This window comes from Nycticebus coucang, chromosome 7 (genome assembly GCF_027406575.1).
Source record: "Nycticebus coucang isolate mNycCou1 chromosome 7, mNycCou1.pri, whole genome shotgun sequence".
Taxonomy (NCBI): Eukaryota; Metazoa; Chordata; class Mammalia; order Primates; family Lorisidae; genus Nycticebus; species Nycticebus coucang.
This window is the reverse complement of record NC_069786.1, coordinates 127,979,482-128,004,233: the sequence shown is the minus strand read 5'-3', so window position 1 is coordinate 128,004,233 and position 24,752 is coordinate 127,979,482. Positions and strand designations below refer to the sequence as shown.

The 24,752-nt window shown below is 38.6% G+C and overlaps 1 protein-coding gene and 1 pseudogene across 1 annotated transcript in view; one reads left to right on the top strand and one right to left on the bottom strand.

Annotated features, from left to right (window-relative positions):
* PSMD1 (proteasome 26S subunit, non-ATPase 1) overlaps positions 1-24,752 on the bottom strand; it is a 119,282-nt gene that overhangs the window by 18,747 nt on the left and 75,783 nt on the right. Inside the window, exons 17-19 of the mRNA XM_053596302.1 lie at positions 17,248-17,362; positions 10,448-10,564; positions 581-683 (exon numbers count right to left, since the gene is read on the bottom strand). Of these exons, the coding sequence (XP_053452277.1) occupies positions 581-683; positions 10,448-10,564; positions 17,248-17,362 (335 nt within the window). The remainder of the gene's footprint in view (positions 1-580; positions 684-10,447; positions 10,565-17,247; positions 17,363-24,752) is intronic.
* Positions 20,064-20,991, top strand: LOC128589619 (40S ribosomal protein S8-like; annotated as a pseudogene).

The following is a 24,752-nucleotide window of genomic DNA, read 5'->3' as shown; positions in this document are numbered from 1 at the left end:
CGCGATTCTCTTGCCTCAGCCTCCCAAGCAGCTGGGACTACAGGCGCCCGCCACAACGCCAAGCTATTTTTTGTTGTAGTTTGGCCGGGGCTGGGTTTGAACCCGCCACCCTCGGCATATGGGGCAGGCGCCCTACTCACTGAGCCACAGGTGCCGCCCTTGATTGTTAACTTGTTTAAAACTTATATATATAGGAAAATTAAAGAAAAAATTCAGGTAACACTCGCTCAGCACTTCACTAAGAGATGGGCACTGTTCTAATTATTTCGCATCTATTTTTAATCCTCCCATCACCACGAGGTGGACTTTATAAGAACAAGTAAACAAAAACAGAGAGGGAAAATAACTTCTCAAGGTTATATAGCTATAGCTAGTAATAAAAAGGGACTTGGACTTAAACTCTTAACAGCCTGCACTTTGAATGACTGCTAAAAATTATCACTATGAACTGCAAACTCCAAATTTTCTCCAGGAATAATTTGCCTCAGACTCAATTTCCACCGTCATATAATTACGGGAGATAGTGATTCCATTAGATTTAGTTTTAATAAATAAATCTGGAAGATTTAAAAATATTTACCTGCATCCAGTATGCCCTGGGCCAGGATAGCGCCAAACTTGGCCATGACATCATCATGTTTATCGTTGATAACTTTGGAATACAGCTGTCTGAATTGATTCACCTGAAGGAGCAAGAAAAAGAATTATAGTCTAATTCTATTCATCTGTGCTACTATTTTAGTGCAGGGAGCAGATTGCTCAAATGGAAGTGAGACTTAGTTCTGAATTTCATAACATTCACAGAGAGGGATATGGACCAGACTTGTAGGCAGAACAGTTTTGTGGCTGAAATCATGGGTGTTAGGACTTTTCTGGTATTGGAAGCACCAGCTCTGTTTTCAATCCTCATTCCACCATGGATGATTCAAGGTTAAGGGAATGCTGAATGTAATTCTGAACCATAACACTGTTAGTCAGTAAGCCTAAACAGTCCAAGCGAACACTAAGGCTTTCACTGCACTTTGAATTACAGCTCTTCTGCTTACTATCAACCTTGCAGATTTCCTAAAAGGCACAGTCCTTCAGTTCTACCTTTAAGTAAACTACCCTTCACTGAATCTGTGTGAGGTATATTTTAGATTAAGTATATTCACATATAAAGATTTTCATTATGCATACACATTAATTTTCTGAGGATTTGTCAGAATCAGTGCTTTTATCAAAAGTAACAATAAAATGGAAAATGTGTTGACTCAGGGTAGTATTACTGGTAATTTCTATTTTCTTCTTCATCCTTTTCTCTAAAATTAGTATTACTTTTATAATTAGAAAATGGTATTTATAAAATATATTCTTTACAAATAAAGGGAGTGATTCCTTTAAATTTGGGTGACAATAAGGAAACTATTTTATGCTTCTTCTATGTCTTACACTTCTCTGTTTTCCCAACAGTGCTTTTCAAATGGTAGGCACCCAGGAAGAAGTCTGCTTGTTCAAGAAGCACATGATCATGGAGCTCCCCAAATCTGCCAAAAGCAGAAAATACCAGATTTGAGTTTCCTAATAAAATGACTTCATCTGCATTACATAGTCTTTAGAATTTTTCCCCTCTTCATTTGTCTTGATCTGGGAGGCCACAAAGTGATATAGTGACAGAGTAATACAGAATCAGACAATCTGCCTTCAGTTTCTTTACCTCTACTGAGATTATAGCACCTACTTCACATGGCTGTTGTAAGGAGTCTATGAGTCAACTGTAAATAATGTAATGTATAAAAGATATCTCATGGTTTGATAAACACTGGTGTCTTACCATGTGGGGGCAGAATCCTACCAGTCCTTCCTATTATCTCTGTAACTAAATAATATTTCTGCTAAAAAAAATACATTCCTTAAACATGGTTCACATTTTTTACTCACAGTCATCGGCAGAATACAGTGGGGAAACAATGACATAACTTGGCTACTATCTGGACGTGACTACTTGTAAGTCATTCTGCAGGCCTCACTTTAATTGCAAAACCCAACATGATTAGATCATCACTAAATTCCCTTCTAGTTTAAAAAATCCTGAGGTTTGGTGCTTTTACTCTGGTCCACCAGGTCAAATTCCTTTGATGCTGAACTAAACTTATTTTAGATGAAGAATTTCATTACCTTATATAGGGTGGAAAATTTTTGTGCTCAAGGTTTATGACATATTTCATGAACTTATAAAAAGAAACACTGGATAAAGCTCTGAACATACACTATAGAGAAGAATCTAAATATAAAATTGCACTCAAAACAATAGGAAAGCATTCACTAAAAATGAAAGATGGACTAAAAAAAAAAATTCAATGCAAACATGTATGTGGTACCATGTTAATTAATGAATATTAAGTAGAATACTTTCAAAATCTAGTTTGTATCATTTAAAAAAATTTCCTCACATTTTATTTCTTTTTTTTTTTTGTAGAGACAGAGTCTCACTGTACCGCCCTCAGTAGAGTGCCGTGGCGTCACACGGCTCTCAGCAACCTCTATTCTTGGGCTTACGCGATTCTCTTGCCTCAGCCTCCCGAGCAGCTGGGACTACAGGCGCCCGCCACAACGCCGGGCTATTTTTTTATTGCAGTTTGGCCGGGGCTGGGTTTGAACCTGCCACCCTCGGCATATGGGGCCGGCGCCCTACTCACTGAGCCACAGGCGCCGCCCCACATTTTATTTCTTAAATATCAAGAGCTTACTTTTCATTATTATAATTCCTTTAGTAGATTATTTTAGTGGATTAGGACATTATATTAAATTTGGAAGGCAACTTTAGATCATTTGGTCTACTCCCTCTATTATACAGTTGTGAAGATTGTAGTAAGATAGGGGAAACAATTGGTATTGTTCATCATAAACAATGGCAAGCAGGGTGAGGAGCACGCTTTTTTTTTTTAAGAGACAAGAGTCTCACTTTGTCGCCCTTGGTAGAGTGCTGTGGCCTCAAAGCTTACAGCAACCTCCAGCTCTTGGGCTTAGGCAATTCTCTTGCTTCAGCCTCCTGAGTAGCTGGGACTACAGGCGCCTGCCACAATGCCCGGCTATTTTTTGTTGCAGTTTGGCCAGGGGCCAGGTTCAAACCTGCCACCCTTGGTATATGGGGCCAGGGCCCTACTCACTGAGCCACAGATGCCGCACAGGACCACGCTTTTTTAACCTGATTTCATGGTTATAAATAGTATTCCACCCCCCCAAAAAATCCCCCAAAGTAACATTTGTAGGAAAAAAATCATATTAACTTGCCATTTTATATTACGAAAATCTCACAAAAAAGACAATTAAAATTTTAGGCATATCTGTGATCCAAGCATTTTGTTATATATGAATATCTAAAATGTACCTTCTTTTTTTTGAGATAGAGTTGCCTTTGGTAGAGTGCCGTAGCGTCACAGTTTACAATAACCTGAAACTCTTGGGCTGAAGTGATTCTCTTGCCTCATCCTCCCAGGTAGCTGGGACTACAGGCACTGGCCACAACGTACAGCTATTTTTTGGTTGCAGTTGTCATTGTTGTTTTTAGCTGGCCTGGCTGGGTTCGAATCCACCACCCTCAGTGTATGTGGCTGGTGCTGTAACCACTGTGCTACGGATGCCGAGCCTAAAATTTACCTTCTAAAATCATGTGCTTTTAACATTTATTATGTTGTTCATGTTCTTTTTTTTTTATTATTTATTTATTTATTTATTTATTTTTATTAAACCATAGCTGTGTACATTAGTATGATTGTGGGGCACCATACACTTGGTTCATAGATCGTTTGACACATTTTCATCACATTAGTTAACATAGCTTTTGTAGCATTTTCTTAGTTATTTTGCTAAGACCTTTACATTCCACATTTACTAGGATTCACATATACCCTTGTAAGATGCACCGCAGGTGTAATCCCATTAATCCCCCTCCCTCCCTCCTCCCTCCCCTCCCTTTCCCCTTTCTCCCTATTCTTAGGTTATAACTCTGTAACTTATACTGCTGGAAAAAAGTCCTCTCTTAGCTATGTTAGGCGGTAAGCTATGAAGTTGCTTGGAGTTATTTCTGTTGGTACCTATCACTTGAGTATGTCTTCTACTTTTTCTATCTTAGTGGTTATGGAATTGTAGCAGCACATCAAGGAACCGTAATTGGGAGTTTTCTTTTCTCTGTTACATCTGTGGTTATGACTTCAACTGCGCCTCTTTAATTCCTTTCATGAAATCCTTGAGACCAGATGAATTCTGGAATTCAGAATGTAGAAAGCTAACAGGATGCATACAATATATATTATGTATGAGACTCCTAGTGGAGTGTGGGGCACCATCCTATAGTCAAATAAATTACTATTTCTGAAAGACAGCACAATATGAACATTTACACTGAGTGGGATAAGGGCTATAAATGAGTTCATAATTGGATCAAGTTTTGTAGCCAAATGAGACCTTAAGAATAAACATATCTCTTTTGAGTTTTCAAAGCCTTTTGGATTTTGTAACTATAGATAAAAAGCTATAAATTTATGTAAGTTCTTTATGGCTAGCTCCCGAGTCTCTCTTTACAAGCTGACTTTTCTCTATGCTCCTACTACCTTATTTCCAACTGACTTCCTGTCATCTCAAAGTCAACCTATTTGAATGAAAATTGTCTCCCTTTTCTCTCTCTCTCTCTCTCTCTCTCTATATATATATATATTTTTTGAGACAGAGTCTCACTCCGTGCCCTGAGTAGAGTGCCATGGCATCATAGCTCATAGCAACCTCAAACTCCTGAGCTCAAGTGATCCTCTTGCCTCAGCCTCTCAAGTATCTAGGACTACGGGTGCCATAACACCTGGCTATTTTTTTGCTATTTTTAGTAGAGATGGGGTCTTGGTCTTGCTCATGCCGGTCTTCAACTTCTGAACTCAAGCGATCCATCCACCTGCCTCAGCCTTCCATAGTGCTAGGATTATAGACATGAGCCACCATGCCCGGCCTTCTAAATATTTCTGTTGATGCTGTGTGATTTCACCATTATTGGGATCCCAAATGATGTTTTCAGCTCTTTTTTTTTTTTTTGTGTGTGTGTGTGTGTGTGGTTTTTGGCCAGGGCTGGGTTTGAACTCACCACCTTCGGCATATGGGACCAGAGCCCTTCCCCTTTGAGCCACAGGTGCCACCCATGTTTTTAGCTCTTTTCTTGTTAATGGTAAAATTCCTTGTTTCTTTTTCGTTGTTATTACCACTGATGTTCTAAGAGTCTAAGCTCCTATTTAAGGCAAGAATATGACAATATAGACTGCCACTTACTAAAGTGCTATGCTGTAAAATTTCATGGTTATAAATTTATCCTAAAAAAGTTCACATATTTCTCTACAGAGATATTTCTAAGATATTATGATGGCTCACAAAAGCCTAATCTACCCAAACTATGATTTATTTTAGAACTGCTTACTGAACTTGGCTAAGTATAATCCTATTTCCCAAAAGGGTACTTGTCAAGGGAGAGAAAGCTTCTCTGTACTACGCCTTAGGCCATATGATACTGGAAGGGAGAAGCACCAGATTCTGTTTGTATATTATAGCATTATTTGCTTGTTTATTTATTTAATTTATTTATTAAGACAGAATCTCACTTTGTTGCCCTAGGTAAAGTGCTGTGGCATTATAGCTCATAGCAACCTCAAACTCTTGGGCTGAAGTAATCTTGCCTCACCCTCCCAAGGAGCTGGGACTATAGGTGCCTGCCACAATGTCCAGCTACATTTTCTATTTTTTTGTGACTAGATAAAGGGTTATAAATTTACATAAGTTCTTTACGGCTAGAGATGGAGTTTTACTCTTGCTAAGGCCAGTCTCAAACTCCTAACCACAGCTCAGGCTCACCTTGGCCTCTCAGAGTGCTAGGATTACAGTTGTGAGCCACCATGCCTGGCCTATATTGTAGATTTCATATATGATATTTAATACACACATGTTCATATAACCATTAAATTTTATTTACAAAAAAATAGGTAGATGTTTCATAAAAAGGAGAGTTGGGTTCATGTGAGAAAATAGCTCCAAAGGCCTACAGAAGAATATTATTCAAGTTAAATGTGAGCTTCTGGTCTAAGGGCTTTCTAAATTGGATGTGTGCATGTTCCTATGAATATGAGCCAGTGAGAAATTGACAAAACAAAGACATACAGGAGTTACAGCACCATAGGTAGAGTTAAGTGTCAGGTATGTAACATATAGTAATGATTACATAAAACCAGCTCCTTTGAAAGAAACTTCTCTTTTGAATTCCTTTGAGAAGGGGTTATAATTCTTAATGAAATTCACCTTTGATCTTGGCTTTCAAGCTATTGCCACTTTATTTCACGGACTGTTTGCAACTTTCCAACTAGGACTCTGTACCCTTGAGAATTTATTTACTCCTTTTCAGTTTTTTTCTAAAAGCCTTTTCTTTTTGGCAATATGTATACTGCTTCAAGAATATTAATCTCCTGTTGATAATTATCAGCTAATGGAAAGATTCATGATATAAACTGTAGTCCACAAAGTTCTCTGTCACTTGCTTAGTAACAGAAGATAATGAAGTAGATTTACACTTTTAAGAATTTATAAGCTGAGTAACAACTTCACTTTAAGGCGTGTTGTTACCTGAAAGCACTTTTGAGTTTCGCTATGTCATACAGAGTTTCACTTTTGTAGTCAGTATTGTATACACTGACATTTGCTCACCAGTTTATATAAATGGGAAAGGTTACTAGCTATAACTTCATTATAATTAAGAAGTACTCAGAATATTTCTGATATAAACTGAAGACAGAAATTTGCCCTGTGTATTTACTAAGACTTAGTTCAACAGTATTTCTTACAATGATTAAAAATTAGTATTTAAATTGTTGCATTTTTAAAAACTTTTTCTAAATATAAAGCTTATTGGGCGGTTTCTGTGGCTCAAAGGGGTGGGATGCCGGCCCCATGTGCCGGAGGTGGCGGGTTCAAACCTAGCCCTGGCCAAAAACTGCAAAAAAAGAAGAAAAAAAAAAGAGATAAAGTTGAATGCTTTTGTTTTTAGAGACAGAGTCTCACTTTGTCACCCTGGGTGGAGTGCTGTGGCGTCACAGTTCACAGCAACCTCCAGCTCTTGGGCTTAGACGATTCTCTTGCCTCAGACTCCTGAGTAGCTGGGACTACAGGTGCCTACCACAATGCCTGGCTATTTTTTGGTTGCAGTTTGGCCGGAGCTGGGTTTGAACCCCCCACCCTCGGTATATGGGGCTGGTGCCCTACTCACGGAGCCACAGGTGCCGCCCAAAGTTGAATGCTTTTTAAAACTACCCCAACCTACTCCCAAAGGATGCTGTCATTGTTGGTATAGAGGTTATGATTGTAAAAATCAATAAAACTCAAACAGCAGAGGATGGGAAGATGGTAAAAGATTTGTCTTGCTGGTAATACAACTCACATGAAAGCGACATGTGAGGTCAAAGTAAATAAATATATATTACTGTTAGAGGAGGTACATTCCATGGCCTAAACTTGCTTCTTTAATGACATAGTACTCGGTTGGATAACTTCTAAAAGCTCAGCTGAAGAACAAAAGCAGAAATAAAAACTGTCAAAGCTATTCATATGATAATTGCTATATTTAAAAACTAAAAGAAATGTGGTCTGTGTTTGGAAAGATGTTTATGTTCTAGAAGACGTAGTATATTAATATGTTATAAAAACAGGATGAGAATTCAGATTCTATTTTTGTAAAAATATAATTTTTGGAAGTCTTAAAAATGATTCTGAGATAGAGAAAAGCGCTAGATAAGTCAAACAAAAATATCAGCAACTGCTTATCAACTGCAATTTATTATAATAGCTCATAAAGTTAGAATGAATAATCAATGACTCGAGCTCTGAAAATTTTTTTCTTCTCCACCCTACCAAATCTCCTTTCCTGAAAATGAGTGTGGTCTATATCTGCTCAGTGGGGTAGAAGACAGAATGTCAACAGTTTTCTGTTGTTGAGTTTTTGTTTTTTTGGGGTGTGTGTGTGTCTGGAGATAGCGTCATTCTGTTGCCCCAGGCTAATGTGCCATGGTATCAGCCTAGCTTACAGCAACTTCAAACTCCTGGTTTAAAGAGATCCTCCTGCCTCAGCCTCCCAAGGAGGTGTGACTACAGGTACCTGCCACCCTGCCCAGCTAATTATTCCATTTTTAATAGAGACAGGGTCACTTTTTTTTTTCTTTTTTGAGACACAGTCTCACCTGGGTAGAATGCCATGTTGTTGTTGTAACTCAGAGCAACTTCAAACTCTTGGGCTCAAGCAATCCTTTGGCCTCAACCTCCCAAGTAGCTGGAACTACCACACAGGTGCCCGTCATGACACCTGGCTAGTTTTTTCTATTTTTAATAGAGATGGGATTTTGATTATGCTTAGGCTGGTCTCAAATTCCTGAGATCCTTCTACCTCAGCCTCACAGACTGCTAGGCTTATAGGCATAAGCCACCATGTCTAGCCAGTTGTCAATTTTTTGACTACTTCCCATATGTGAGCAGAATTAATAAAAGAATGCTAAATGCCCTAACTTTAAGTCAGTAAGAAGATCTGAAACTATTGTAAAGCTATATAAAACATGATAATTTTAGTATATGTAAGTAAAATATATGGAGTTTCTATTTCTCAACAGAATGAGAAATTATGTCTGAAATACCAAGACATGTTAGATATCAAACACTAACAACATGAGGCCTGAGACTGACGAGAGGAAATTTAAAAATAGGTGTCTTAAAATCCATCCACAAGGCAGGTATGGATTATGAAGAATATTTGGAGAGCTGGCTCAGCGCCTGTGGCTTAAGAGGCTAAGGCGCCAGCCACATACACCTGAGCTGGCGGGTTTGAATCCAGCCTGGGCCTGCCAAACAACAACAACTACAACCAAAAAATAGCTGGGCGTTGTGGCAGGTGCCTGTAGTCCCAGCTACTTGGGAGGCAGAGGCAGGAGAATGGCTTGAGCCCAAGAGTTGGAGGTTGCTATGAGCTGTGATGCCACAGCACTCTATCCAGGGCGACAGCTTGAGGCTCTGTCTCAAAACAAAAATACGTGAAGAGGATCTCTTTGGGAAAATTAGGCTCTGAGCTTTCCCCCTCACTCCAAACCTAGAGAAAGGGGCTTTTGAGAGGGTCCACTTGGACCACTCATTGTGTGCTGATGTTTGACAGAAAAGTAAGAGGCACTGGCCATCAGCTGAGGTACTAGAGCTAACAGCCTATAAAACAGCCACAAAAAAGGCAAAACATGCTGGAGTGTTTTTTGGGAGAAGTAGGTCAGGTGGGAAAGAAAACCATCCTGGAGTCATTTGAAACCCTACACCAGAGGACTGCCCAGAGGGCAATGACATTCCAACAGAGAATGTGGATATATTCATTCATTTATTCATTCATTCGAGACAAAGTCTCACTCTATTGCCTTATAGAGTAGTGTGGTGTCACAGCTCACAGCAACCTCATTTGGGCCCCAGTGATCCCTTTATCTTGGCCTCCCAAGTAGCTAGGACTACAGGTGTCTACCACAATGCCTGGCTAGTTTTTCTATTTTGAGTAAAGAGTGGGTGTCTCACTCTTGTTCAGGCTGGTCTTGAACTCCTGAGCGCAGACAAGGAACTCCACTTGGGTCTGGCCTCCCAGAGTGCTAGGATTACAGGCATGAGCCACGGTACCCCGCTGACATACTCATTTTTAAACTGACATTGTATGTATAATATAAAGTGACTATGGCAGGGCTTATTACCTTAGGGAAAAAAAAAAAAAAATTTTTTTTTTTTTTTTTTTTTTGGAAGACAGTCTCAAGCTGTTGCCCCGGGTAGAGTGCCTTGGCATCGCAGCTCGTAGCAACCTCAAACTCTTGGGTTCAAGCAATTCCCTTGCCTCAGCCTCTCAAGTAGCTGGGACTATAGGCGCCTGCCACAATGCCTGGCTTTTTTTTGTTGTTGTTGTTGCAGTTGTCATTGTTGTTTTTTTAGCTGGCCCAGGCTGGGTTCGAACCCACTAGCCTCGGTGTATGTGGCTGGCGCCCTATCCACTGAACTATGGGTGCCACCAGAAAAAAAAAATTTTAAAGTCACGGGCTGCCTGAGTTTGCACCTTATATCAGAGTAACAAGTTATCCCACTAAATAAGTTTTAGAAAGATCATAGAAGGCAAAAGAAGTTGATTTTATGATTTTATCACCCGTTTAAGCACAGATATATACTTAGGTAAATTAACAAAGTGACTATAGTCTACAAAAAAATATTTTTAAAGAGTATTACATATTTAAAGTTTTCCCATTTTCTCAACCCCTAAAATGTTTTCTTTACTTCCCGTGACTTCACTGTTCACCATATTTAAAGTAAACATGTCCTCAAAGGAAGATAAGTTACTAAAGAAAAGCCCAAACCAGGTCTCTGCCAGGGAATTTCTTTTTTTGCTTACCTTGGGACAAGTGATTTCAGTCTGCTGGATCATGATGAGAGCTGAAGCTATGAGTGCCCCTTGCCTCACATAGTTCACAGGGTCATTTGTCATGGGTTCTAACAAATTAATGGCTTCCTGAAAGAATGAAAACAAAACAAAGTGACTTCAAATAAATAAATATAAAAAAATATATAAAGTTAATATAGCTAGATCTTCAAATTATAAACATGTGTCTCATAATGATATTTTGGTTGACAACAAATCGCATATATGAGGGTGGTCCCATGAGATTATAATGGAGCTGGAAAATTCCTATCACTTAATAATGTCTTCATTCTTTAAATTATTAAAATTCCTTTTTGTTGTCACTTATTTGTCTCCATGAAATGCCTAGCAATGTTCTAATGATCCTGAGCAGGACTTACTCTTACATAAAATCAGGATCTTAGTTTTTAACAGAAAAGTTTTAAAAAGTAAAAAGAAAAAAATTGTAATGGAAGAAAGCTTATAGAATAAGAATATAAACAAAATATTTGTGTACAGTGATACAACAGTTTTGGTTTTAAGCTAAGCATTTAAAATTGGTATCACAATGGCTTGGCGCTTGTGGCTTAAGCGGCTAAGGCGCCAGCCACATACACCTGAGCTGGTGGGTTCGAATCCAGCCCGGGCCCGCCAAATAATAATGATGGCTGCAACCAAAAAATAGCCAGGTGTTGTGGTGGGCGCTTTTAGTCCCAGCTACTTGGGAGGCAGAGACAGGAGAATTGCTTAAGCCCAGGAGTTGGAGGTTGCTGTGAGCTGTGATGGAACAGCACTCTACCCAGGGTGACAGTTAGAGGCTCTGTCTCCAAAAAAAAAAAAATTGATGTCACAAAATCTACTACAAAAAGATAAAAAGTTTAAAAAATTAGGCTGCTTGAGGTGGTTCATGCCTGTAAATGGTTGAGGCAGAAGGACTACTTGAGCTCAAGAGTTTGAGACCAACCCGAGCAAGTGTGTGACCCCAGTCTCTATAAAAAATAGTAAAATTAGCCAGGCATGGTAGCATACACCTATAGTCCCAGCTACTGAGGAGGCTGAGGCAGGAGGATCTCTTGAGCCCATGAGTCTGAGGTTGCTGCGAGCAATGAGGACATCAATGCACTCTAACTGGGAGGACAGAGCAAGACCCTGTTTCTCTCTCTCTCTCTTTTTTTTGTTTAGTAGGCCCAGGCCAGTTTTGAACCCACCAGCCCTGGAGCATGTGGCCAGCACCCTAATTACTAAGTGATGGGTGCCCAGCCCAAGACTCTGTTTTAAGAAAAAAAATTTGTGAAGTTTATAAAATACAAAAGTTACAGTTATACAAAAATATAAAATACAAAGTTACTTAATTTATTATTGAAGAAAGTGTAAATACAAATTTCGTGCAGCACAAGTAAACAGTGTTATAATGTCTACAGCAGTGTACAGTAATGTCCTAGGCTTTCACATTCACTCACCACTGACCTACCCAGACCAACTTCCAGGCCTACAAGATCCATTCACAGTAAATGTCCTGTATAGGTATACTGTTTTTTATTTCATATGCCCTATTTTTACTGTACCTTTCCTTTGCATAAATAGACAAATACTTACCACTGCATTACAGCTGCCTATTCTATTTAGTATAGTAATACACTATGATTTGTAGCCTAGGAGCAAAAGGCTTTATCATACTGCCTATGTGTGAAGTAGGCTAGACCACCTAGGTTTGTTTAAGTACATTCTATGTTTGGGGAACCATGAAACTGCCTAATGATGCACTTTGCAAAATGCTGTTAAATGACCCATGACTGTAGTTACTGTCACTCTAAATCAATGTTTTCATATAACAGTGTAGTAATAAGTTGATTTATGACTACTTGAATGCAATAGTTCAGAACCAGGTAAGGTTTATTTAAATGTCAGTCTAACTAAAAGTAAGTGAAAAGGAAGCTTTAGAACCTGAATTTTCCTTTCTTGAGGTAAAAGAGGTCATCAAGAAATTAAGAAAAAATGGAATTAACCTTGATAAGTATGTATTTTCAGACATACTAGTAGGTATTTTATATCATCCCATGTGATCCTCTTAATCCTAAAATAAACAACAACAACCAACACAAAACAATATTTATAAACAAGGAACTTGAGAGTTTGAAAGGTTAAATAACTTGTCCAAGGTCAAGTAAGTAGCAAATCCAGGCCAGTCTTAACTCCAAAATCTGTATTATGTATTCAACTTCCTTCAAATACTGGGTAGGTGAGATAACTCCTTAGATGCTTTCATAAGCCGAATTTTAAAAATTAAAACAAAACTCACAAAACTCTACTTGCTAGTAGAATGGCAAAACGTATTGAATCAAACAGACTAGAATTAATTTCATGGCTGCATTTCCCAAGACAACATGCTATGGAAATTTCTAGAAAGTTGATTAGCATTTCCCCAATAACATAATCTTCTGTCCTGGCACTCTGGGACGTTGAGGTGGGTAGACTGCCTGAGCTCATGGGATGGAGATCAGCCTGAGCAAGAGTGAGACCCTGTAATAATAGCCAGGTGTGGTGGCGGGTGCCTGTAATCCCAGCTACTTGGGAAGCTGAGGCAAGAGAATCACTTGAGCCCAAGAGTCTGAGGTTGCTATGAGCTATGACACTATAGCACTCTACTGAGGGTGACATAGGGAGACTTTGTCTCAAAACGAAACAAAACAAAACAAAACAAAACCTTCCAAATGTCAGTTCTATGAAGAAAGAATTCAAATTTTGTTACACAAGTTAGGAGTTCCTACATACTATATACCCCCTCCTCTTACAGATTTAATGTATATATTATATCAAAGGCTTTAGGAATGTATCTATCATAACAAATGTATATATTATATCAAAGGCTCAGGGATGCCTTATGATAAAGAAACCACTCAAAGTTTAATTCAGCATTTGTCCAAGAACTCTTTCTGCCCCATATAAAATCTACTAACACCCTGTAAGGATGTTTGGGAAGTGCCACTTTACAGCACAACATCTCTTTTAAGGTCCTTAGGTAGATATAAATCTGGGAAGAAGAGAATGATGGGTCTACAGGGATAAAAAAAGTTCTTAATTCAGTATATCATTTCTCAAGTATCCTTCATCCTAAAACTGAGGAAAAGAACTGAATCCTTTTTTGGAAAATGGCTTTAGACTCCTCTACATGTGAACTTACTTACGTATTTTTTACATAATACGTTATGTAATAGCCTGGTGGTGTGCAGGCACCTGTAGTCCTAGCTACTCATACACATAACAGGTACGTGTATTCTTTCTGTCCACTTTACTGGAAAATGTAATGACATTGTGCAGAGGAGCATGTTTTTCAAACATATATTGTTGATGTTCTTTATGAAGTCATGATAAAAATATAATCAAATTTCCAACTTACAAAATTAAGACCATAACTTTAGGAAGGGGGTGTGTGGTGGCTAATGCCTGCAATTGTAGCACTCTGGGAGGCCAAGGTGGGAGGATCTCTTGAGCTCAGGAGTTCAACACCACCCTGAGCAAAAGCAAAACCCTGTCTGTACTAAAAACAGTAAAATTAGCAGAGCATTGTGGCGGGTACCTATAGTCCCAGCTATTTGGGAAGCTGAGGCAGGAGATGACTTAAGCCTGAGAGTTTGAGGTTGCTCTGAGCTAGGCTGACTCCATGTCACTCTAGGCCTGAGCAACAGAGTGAGATCCTGTCTCAAAAAAAGACAATAACTTGGGCTCTGAGGAATGTAACACAATCTTTAAGGTGTATTTTAGAAATAAACAGATGTTTCAGGTTTTTTTTTTTGTTTTTTTGTTTTTTTTGTGAGACAGCGTCTCATTTTGTCCCCTCAGTAGAGTGCTATGGCATCACAGCTCACAGCAACCTCAAACTCGGACTACTAGGCTAGCACTACTGCCACAATACCAGGCTATTTTTAGAGACAGGGTCTCCCTCTTGCTCAGGCTGATTTTGAACCCATGAGCTCAGGGCAATCCACTTTCCCTGGCCTCCCAGAGTGTTAGAGTTACAAGTGTGAGCCACCACGCCCGGCCTAATGTTTCAGGTTTTTAAGAAATAAAAAACCCAAAGTACCAAACCTTAGACAGGTACTGACACCTATGTCACACAAATTGTCTAGAAATAAAGCAGACTTGTTCAGTATGAGTAATATAACTTCTCATGGAATTAACTTGTCAGATACTGTGTTTCAAAGAACATTTGCCCCTAGACATCATATTAAGTGGAGAATAATCTGGAAAGGAAAAAAAATCTAATTTACATTTAACTCATGAGGCCTGATATAAATGTCAACTAAGAACTTGAGGGGTCAAATACTTAGTAAACCATGTAATTATATTCTTCTTTGTTTACAGAAGAATATAGATGTGTTCTTAGAAAAAAAAGGCTAATTTCTATAAATTGTATCTTCCATACACAATGATAATTCTAGTAAAACTGAGTATACATTCTCATATGAGCAATTCTCTCTCAAAAGAAGTTAAACATTTAGGGTGGCGCCCGTGGCTCAGTGAGTAGGGCGCTGGCCCCAGATATCAAGGATGGTGGGTTCAAATCCAGCCCCAGCCAAACTGCAACAACAACAACAACAACAAAAAATAGCCAGGCATGGCAGGCGCCTGTAGTCCCAGCTACTTGGGAGGCTGAGGCAAGAGAATTGCCTCAGCCCAAGAGCTGGAGGTTGCTATGAGCTGTGACACCATGGCATTCTACCGAGGGCAATAAGGTGAGACTCTGTCTCTACAAGCCCAGCCCCGGCCAAACTGCAACAAAAAAGTAGCCGGGCGTTGTGGCGGGCGCCTGTAGTCCCAGCTACTCAGGAGGCTGAGGCAGGAGAATTGCCTAAGCCCAGGAGTTGGAGGTTGCTGTGAGCTGTGTGACGCCACGGCACTCTACCGAGGGCAATAAAGTGAAACTCTGTCTCTACAAAAAAAAAAAAAAAAAAAAGAAGTTAAGCATTTAAAAAACAAAACTGTGAGGACAGAGACCATATCCAACTTGTTCACTATGGTATCCTTAACCTTTTGACTGCGAATGCCTATAGGCATTTAAACAATATGTTCTCTTGGTGAGAACGACACCTCCAGATACATGTTACTATTACGTTAGCTGACTTGAGTCTGTAAGCATACACTTTGTTCTCAAGATTTTTCACAGTGTGCCTGAAATAATTTGTACAAATAGTGGAAAATGAAACCAACTTGGGTGAATTATTTCAATTAGTAAGAAACCAAAGAACGTCTGGTAGCAAGTTGTGTAATGGTTGCTGCAATTGCTGCATGCTTCCACTGGCACGTTTCGTTTCTGAGCACTCTGCAATTAAAGGGTTAAATGATCTTGCCATCCATTATTCATACAGTAAATATTTACTGAGAACCTACTATGTACCAGTTTGATTTTAGGCTTCCATAGTGAATATTCTGTCTCATGGACTTTATATTTCAGCAGAGAGGAGACAGACAATAAAATAGTATAGAATATGTCGAGTGGTAGGTAATAAGTGCTATGAAGAAAAATAAAGAAGAATAAAATATTAAAAGGGGATGCTTTAAAAATTTTTTTAAGCTGGGCGGCGCCTGTGGCTCAAAGGGGTAGGGTGCCAGTCCCATATGCCAGAGGTGGTGGGTTCAAGCCCAGCCCTGGCTGAAAACCACACACAAAAAAAAAAAAATTTTTTTTTTAAGCAATTCTTGCCACATGTAGTGAAAATACTTATTTTTATTCCCAGCTTCAATAATTTTTATGTGATTAGAAAATATTTATATCCACTATCAATTCCCTTTATTAGAGAAGTCAAGCAAATTAAAATTTAGATTCCTGTACTCAATTCATAAACTTACAACTATGTTTTGTCTTGAGCTTGGCCATAGATGATAAAAAAGTGACTCCTTTCTCTCTGATATAAAAATACTGGAAATACTACCATTTTCTTTCTCTTATGCACAAACATACTTTGTTAAAAGAAAGGTTTCGCCTCTGAGAGGTGGCCAAGGTCCACGCATGTGTACTGTGAGAAGTAAAATGTGATGATTATGTCATTGTTGGGAATCAAGAATACTTACTATTTAAGGAACAGCACGTCTTTACAAATCTCATAATGAATTATGTTTTCAAATCATCACCTTGCCTAACTCAGCTGTTTATAACTTTTTTTTTTTTTTTTTGCAGTTTTTGGCTGGGACTGGATTTGAACCCACCACCTCTGGTATATGGGGCCGGTGCCCTACTCCTTTGAGCCACAGGTGCCGCCCACTGCTGTTTATAACTTTTGAAGGTTTAACAAACACCAGATCACCTCTTAAGGTTAGGTGGGAAAACAGGCAAATAGCACACAAGTGATTTGCTTCAAATAGAAAAGTTACCAAATGAACTGATTTGGTGGCTTCAGATGAGAACCTTGATTTCTGTAATATGATTATACCAATCAATATAATTATTTGTATATAATACAAATCAAACATGTAAAATAACCATCTAAAGTGACCAGAGCAGTTTCTTCAAAGAAAAAAAACTTTTATTTTATTTGTGTGTGTTTTAAAAGAGATCAATGATTTCTAAAAGAAATTCAACAGCATTGCTTCACTTACAGTTATCCATGTAATGTGATGATTTGTTCTTAAGCAGCTTTGGGCAATTCCAGCACAGTAAAGTAGGGAAATACTGGTAAGTTTTGTGAGTCTTACGGATCACACTATACTTGTATTTTTATAGCTCTTACATAAATTGTTCTGTAAGAGAAAACATGTGGCACCAAGAAAGAATTGACATTATGGGCTTTGGGCTTTACCTTGTTTCCTGTACCAGCACAGCAGATCCCCAGGGCCATTGCAGCTCCATAGCGCACGTGAGGGTTGTAGCTCTCTGACAACAAAGAAACAACACTTGGGCACTGTTCAGGGGTCCTGACAAGAAACAGAAAATAAGACAGTGATGGGAACATATTTTAAATCAAGATGTTACAGTTTTAACGAAGTTTGTTTTTAAGCTGCAGAATTAAAAATCTTTCACAGGGCACAGTGGCTCACGCTTGTAATCCTAGCATTCTGGAAGGTCTAGGTGGGTGGATTATCTGAGCTCACGAGTTAGAGACCAGTCTGAGCAAAAGCGAGACCCTCATCTCTACTAAAAAAAATAGAAAAACCTGAGCGAAGAGGATCACTTGAGCCCAACAGTTTGAGTTTGCTGTGAGTTATGATGCTGTGGCACTCTATCCAGGGCGACAGTTTGAGACTCTGTCTCAAAAAAAAAAAAAAAAAAAAAAAAAAAAAAAAACTCTCACAGAATTCTAATTAATTCCAGTCATCGCTGCCTTGGCACCTCCTCCACGGAACAGCCACACAGGGGATAGCACACTGCTCTACATCCATTTTCCTAGTTCTTAGTCACTCTGCATTTTGTTCCAGAAGACAAAAGTCATTTACAGACTCCTGAATATTTCTAAGATGCACGAAAGATTTAAATCCCTCTTTGAGATTTAAACTATTACTCTAGTTCAATATTAAACAAGTAAGCCTTGATAATGAGGAAACTGACTCTACCTGACCTCATCTTTTAAAGACTACCATGGTGTAGTGGCTATCCTTGAGGAGTACCAGGACTGTGGCAGTAACCAGAAGAGAGTGTAAGGAGAGAGCTTCTGGAAGCTAACAGGAGCAAAAGTAAAAATCAAATGATGGTAGTGTCAACTACAAGTTGCAGAATAGAGTTTCTGACATTCCTGGTGAGGTCATTATCTTGAAGTGCATGCTAGTTAGACAAGTGTATACAGTTGTAAAAATTCATTAATAATAAATAATAATCATAAGCTTATGATTTTGTGCACATTTTTGAATGTATGTACTTCAACAAAAAGTTTTTTTTTTAAAAATGTCTATCCTGTTATGAGTAAAAGTAGTTATTACTCAAATCAATTCAAATCTAGAACTCTATATTGGAACTGTCCTCTAGCCTCAAAATCCAGTGAAAAGTAAATTCAAATTTTAAATGGAAATTTCAAGTTTATGAAAATTATATCTATTAAAATGAAATTTTGCTATAAGGGAAGGTTAGATTATTTCCCCCTACCACAGAAGACAATCATTTTTTCTTGAAATGTTCTCAGCTTGATTAAACTTTCTTGTATGAATAATTTGGAAATAATGCTAATGGCAATAATGTAGAAAAACAGTATGATGTCAGAAAAAAAAAAAAAAACAATGTACTAAAAATGGAAGATCAGGGTGCTAGTTCTAGCTTTGCTAATTTGTTAGCGTTAGGCAAGTCACGTTATGCATAAACTATCATGCCTGGCCGGAGATAAGATTTTGAATGTTTTCCAGGAATAATACAAAAAACAGATAAGCAAATAACTGAAAATACAGTAATAGCATATATGCTTTCAGTTTATCCAGACTGATAAAATAATAAATTATATAAGATGAAACCATGAAGTCTAAAGCTTGTGTTATAGTTCCTGTTTTTTCTCTAAATAATTGGGCCAATTTAGACAAAGTTCAACTAACCAAACACTCTACTGTCCCTTTCCTCATCTGCAAAAGATACTGTAAGGTCTGTTCCAGTTATACAATTCTATGGTTTTAAAAAATGAACCAATTACCTTAATTTAAATCAATGCCCATTATTATAGGACAACTTTAATTCAATGAGTGATATTCCTATGAAATAAAAATGAAATTTAAAATGATAATTACACCAAAGAGGTTGTTGGGAAGTTAGTCTACAACTTGTAGTTGACACTATCATCATTTAACTTTTACTTTCACTCCTATTAGGCTAAGAGCTTGAAAGGTCTTTTCATACCTCGATAGCCAAATCTTTTGACAAACTCAAGTATTTTCCCACCTAATTGCCAATAAAACCACTCAAGACTGCAAATGTCTCAAGGACTAATGGCTGAGATTGTGTCTCCTATATTTTTTCTCTCTCATAAATTAGCACAATGCTAGTAATATAGATAAAGTAATTTTCATAGTAGCAATAGTAAGCACAAAGAGAACCAAACCAAATTTATACTTAGAGACTTCACCAATAAGTATTTTCTACTAGGTTCAAGGCCTAATGATTAAGCACTAGAAAACATGCCAAACCCTTTCTTGTTCCCCCCTTAAATTTATAATTGAGCTAGATAATAAAAATCAGAGAGAATTATGTTTGGGCCACACAGAGAGTTAGGGAGTTCTCAGATTTGAGATCTGCACTGGGATTTGAAGGATGGGCACTATACTCATAGGAGAGGGCTAAACGTTGTGGCCATAGGAATGGACCCTGGAACGTGAGAAGCAAGCTTGAGAAAATGTGAATAGATAAACGATATTGATCTGGCATAGAGAAATAATGGAAGATACAATTAGGAACAGCAAATCAGAACTACTACTGTAACTACTTGGGAGTATGGCAGGTATGAAGCTTTCTAATGATGGCACCCAATCTTCTTTTCGACTTTCCCTTAACCTAAGCAAATCCAAATTCCATGACAGTTTGTTACTCACTATTCCTCCCAGCTTCCTCCTTTTCCTATTTCCTGCCTCTACTCATAATCTGTTTAGTCTTCTAATTCCAGAATGTTAAAATCCCATCGATTTGCTTTCCAGCCAGCACCGAGCAATGAGCATCTCTTGGGATAACTGGCACAAGTGCCACAAGAGTGGAGGCAAGAGAAAGCCCTATGACAAGAAGTGCAAGTATGAGTTGGGGTGCCCCACTGCCAACACTAAGATTGGTCCCCACCATTCGTGTTTGGGGAAGTAAGAAGAAATACTGTGCCCTAAGGCTGGATGTGAGGAACTTCTCTTGGGGCTCAGAGTGTTGTACTAGGAAAACAAGGATCACTGATGTTGTCTACAATGCATCCAGTAATGAGTTGGTTCGCACCAAGACCTTGGTAAAAAACTGCATTGTACTTATTGACAGCATGCCATACTGACAGTGGTATAAGTCCCACTATGTACTGCCCCTGGGCTGCAAGAAAAGAGCCAAGCTGACTCTTGAAGAAGAAGAGATTTTATTTTATTTTATTATTTTTTTTTTGGCCGGGGCTAGGTTTGAACCTGCCACCTCCGGCATATGGGACCGGCACCCTACTCCTTGAGCCACAGGTGCCACCTAGAAGAAGAGATTTTAAACAAAAAGCAATCGAAAAAAATTCAGAAGAAATATGATGAAAGGAAAAAAAATGCCAAAGTAAGCAGTATTTTGGAGGAGCATAATTCCAGCAGGGAATGGAATTATGCAAGCTTCTTGCATGCATTGCATCAAGACCAGGCCAGTGTAGCTAAGCAGATGGCTAATGCGCTAGAAGACAAGGAGCTGGAGTTTTATCTGAAGAAAATCAAGGCCCAGAAAGGCAAATAATTCTTCTCTCTTGTCTTAGTTCATGTAATAAATGTGTTCATTATTAAAAAAAAAATCCCATCCACTCAAGAGCTTGGTTCAGCATGGTATGTCTTATGGGTATATCTGCCCTAGTAGGCTAGTTCTGAAGAACAAATGAGATAATGGATGTGAAATAGCTTTGAAAATTGTAAAGTATTATACAAATACAAGGTCTAACATTTAAGTTCATAAACTCATCCTAGAAAAAGTGCTATATGCCTCACTGCTGAATATGGTCACCTCTGAAGTGCTCCCCTTTGAAAGCTAGACACCAACACCAGGGCCTAGTCCACACTTCAAAGCAATTTTGGAACTCCGTTTCTGGAATGAATATCTGAGCTGTGTCATTGTACAATTAAGTTCTTCAACTTGCCACTCTATGTTTACACTGGTAGACTGCACAAACTCTAAGAACCTTGGTATATCAGTGTCTCACGTCTGTCTCTTGGTGAGTGGCATTCTTTTTATTTATTTTTTAGAGACAGAGTCTCATTTTGTCCCCCTTGGTAGAGTGCCATGGCATCACAGCTCACAACAACCTCAAACTCTCGGGCTTAAGTGATTCTCTTACCTCAGCCTCCCGAGTAGCTGGGACTACAGGTGCCCACCACAAAACCCGACTATTTTTTTGTTGCAGTTGTCGTTGTTTAGGTGGCCCAGGTTGGGCTCAAACCTGCCAGCCTCGGTGCACGTGGCTGGTACTGTAACCACTGTGCTATGGGCACCAGTCTGACCCCTGTTTTTCTTGTACTCACTCCTTAAAAACAGTTCCAAATAATCTGAGCGGCAACCTGAATTTCTAAGTACATACTGGATATCTTTAATCAAATATATCACAAACACTTTAGTCAACACAAAAAATTCCATACAGAAAGGAATAACGACGGGCACTACTCCCCTAAACTGTTTCTCCTCCCACCATGACCATTCATAGACACACCAAGGAACTCACATCTTTAATCGGTTTCCTCCCTCACTCTGCTAATCTGCCACAAAGTCAAGTGAAACCCTTAATGTTATTTCTGTTTCCACTGCCTTGTTTCAGGCTCTGAACAACTCTCACTGGAAATAACAGTGATTACTTAATTGATTGTTGTTCTCTGTTTTTAGTTTGTTGTGCTAAATAGAACAATGGGCTTAGAATCCAAAAGACCCAGATTCCAAATCTAGTGCAGCCATTTATTAGCAGGGTGACAATCACTAGATCTCTCTTGGCCTTAATTGCTCATAAAACAATACCATAAAACAATACCTGCTCCTCCTCATGCTTGTCCATAAAACAATACCTGTTCCTCCTCATGCTCTCCTCCTCTAACAGAGAGAGTTAGTTGGTGGTGTGGTAAATACTATACTATCATCACTGATATCTACCATGATCAGAAATTGGCTTTGGGTAAACCAGATATTTGGCTACCAATATGCTGTAGTTGAGGCTCTTATTATTTTTTTAGATGTAGGGTCTTATTCTGTTGCCCAGGCTGTAGTGTAGTGTTAACGGTCATAGCTTCAAATCCCTGGGCTCAAGCCATCCTCCCAACTGAGTACAGGTGTACACCATCATGTCCAGCTGATTTTTAATTTTTTTGTAGAGTCAGGGTCTCAGTATGTTGCCTAGGTGGATGTCCAACAGGCCTCATGTGATCCTCTGCCTCAGTCCCCAAATTACTGGGATTATAGGTGTGAGCTACTGTGCCTGGCTCTGTGCTCTTATTTTTAGTAAAGGCAGGGCAACTCATGACCAAAGCTTCATTCAAAACAATATAAAACAAGTTGGATATTAAACCCAGAAATCTGGCTATATATATATATATTTTTTTTTTTTTTTGTGGTGTTTTTTTTTGGGGCAGGGTTGGGTTTGAACCCGCCACCTCTGGCATATGGGACCGGCACCCTACTCCTTGAGCCACAGGGACCACCCAAAGCTGGCTATATTTAGGGTTTTGACGTCTAAGTTTCCTCATCAACTTCTTAGGGAGCTAATGGCACAAAGAATACTTAGCAAACTGCCCTTTGGCTACAGCAAGGGCAGAATATTCCAGGGAAAAACTGACTTATAGGAAAGAGCTTATCCTAAAATCTATCATAAAATTTCTTTTATATTAATAATCTCCATTTGTTAAAAAAGTATATTTAGAATAAAAATATCATATATGTTATTCTTAACCAATGACAAAATTTGAGTTCATTTTTTTTTTTTGGAGACAGAGTGTCACTATGTTGCCCTTGGTAAAGTGCTGTGGCATCACAGCTCACAGCAACCTCCAACTCTTGGGCTTAAGCGATTCTCTTGCCTCAGCCTCCCAAGTAGCTGGGACTACAGGTGCCACTCACCATGCTCAGCTATCTTTTTTTCTTTGTTATAAATATCATTTTTGTTTGGCAGGCCGGGGTAGGGTTCCAACTCACCAGCCTCAGTGTATGTTACCGGCGCCCAAGCCACTGAGCTACAGGAGCTGAGCCTCAAGTTCATTTCTTTAGTAGAAAAAATTGAAAGAAGAAAGAACTTATACTTAGGTTTTTTGTTTTTTTTTTTTAGAGACAGAGTCTCATTTTGTTGCCTTTGGTAGTGCCATGGCGCCATAGCTCACAGCAACCTCAGTCTCTTGGGCTTAAGCGATTCTCTTGCCTCTACTCTCTAAGTAGCTGGGACTACAGGTGCCCACCACAACGCCCGGCTATTTTTGTTGCTGTTGTTGTTGTTGCAGTTGTCATTGTTGTTTAGTAGGTCCAGGCTGGGTTTGAACACACCAGCCCTGGTGCATGTGGCCCACGCCCTAAGCACTGAGCAATGGGTTTAATACACTTAGGTTTTGTTTCCAAAGTATATTAACATTTTTATGAGCTTCAGAAAAAATTTTTCCTGAGAACACAAATACTGGGAGCCTAAGGCAGAACTTTGCCTAGTTGATTACAATAAAGACAGATAGGTTGTAAGGGCTATAACCCCAAAAGCATATTAAAAAAACCCGTCATATTCTCAGTCTAGTAACAATTCCAACTCTGACACATTCTTTAGAAAAAACAAGTGTCAAGACAAAAAAAGACAAATTCTTTAATAAATTAGTTTAAACACCCAATCTTTTCAAAAGTACAATAAAACCTTAATATTCTTATATGTTTACTTCAGTGTTTCAGCAGGAGGCTCTAAAAGGACAAAAAACCTTTCTGAACAATGATTAGAATGCAAACATTCACTGAAAGCAAAACTTCTACACATTAATCTCTATACACACACTCAGACATATCATGTATGTATATATAATTCTTTAAAGTAACAGTTAAAGGGATGATAAAATTTTATCACCATTTTGCAACTTGTAATTAATGGATCTCAGCATGATTATCAATGACTGCTAACATGAAATGAAAAATAATTAGACCTCACATGTACTGCCAGCCCTGTCTCTCAAAAACACTTGATGTGAGTGAGCTTCTAGATCTATTAACTTATAGGAAATACAGAGGATCACACAATACATTAAACTACACCCAGAGATGCAATCGGCAAAACCATATTGTGAGAAATTGAACAGGAATAACAACTCAGTTTCTTTAACAAATAAACCATAAGAAGGAAAAAAAGCGCAAAGAGATGGAGAGAGAACCTACACATTAAAATACATTATATCTTTAACAATAGTCCATTTGTCTTTCTTTCAGTTATTTTCAATAATTTTGACATTCCCTAAATCTTAGCTTTTTGATAATACATTAAGCATTTGCCTCATAGATAATGTCACAACATAATTCCTCTAGTTTGTTGTAATACTCTTGGACAAGCATTTATTACAAACTATTAAATGACTAATCCCTGATCAGCAATTCAAAGCTTTTTTTTTTTTTTTTTTTGAGAGACTGACTCTCACACTGTGGCCTTGGGTAGAGTGCCATGGTGTTACCATAGCTCACAGCAACCCCAGA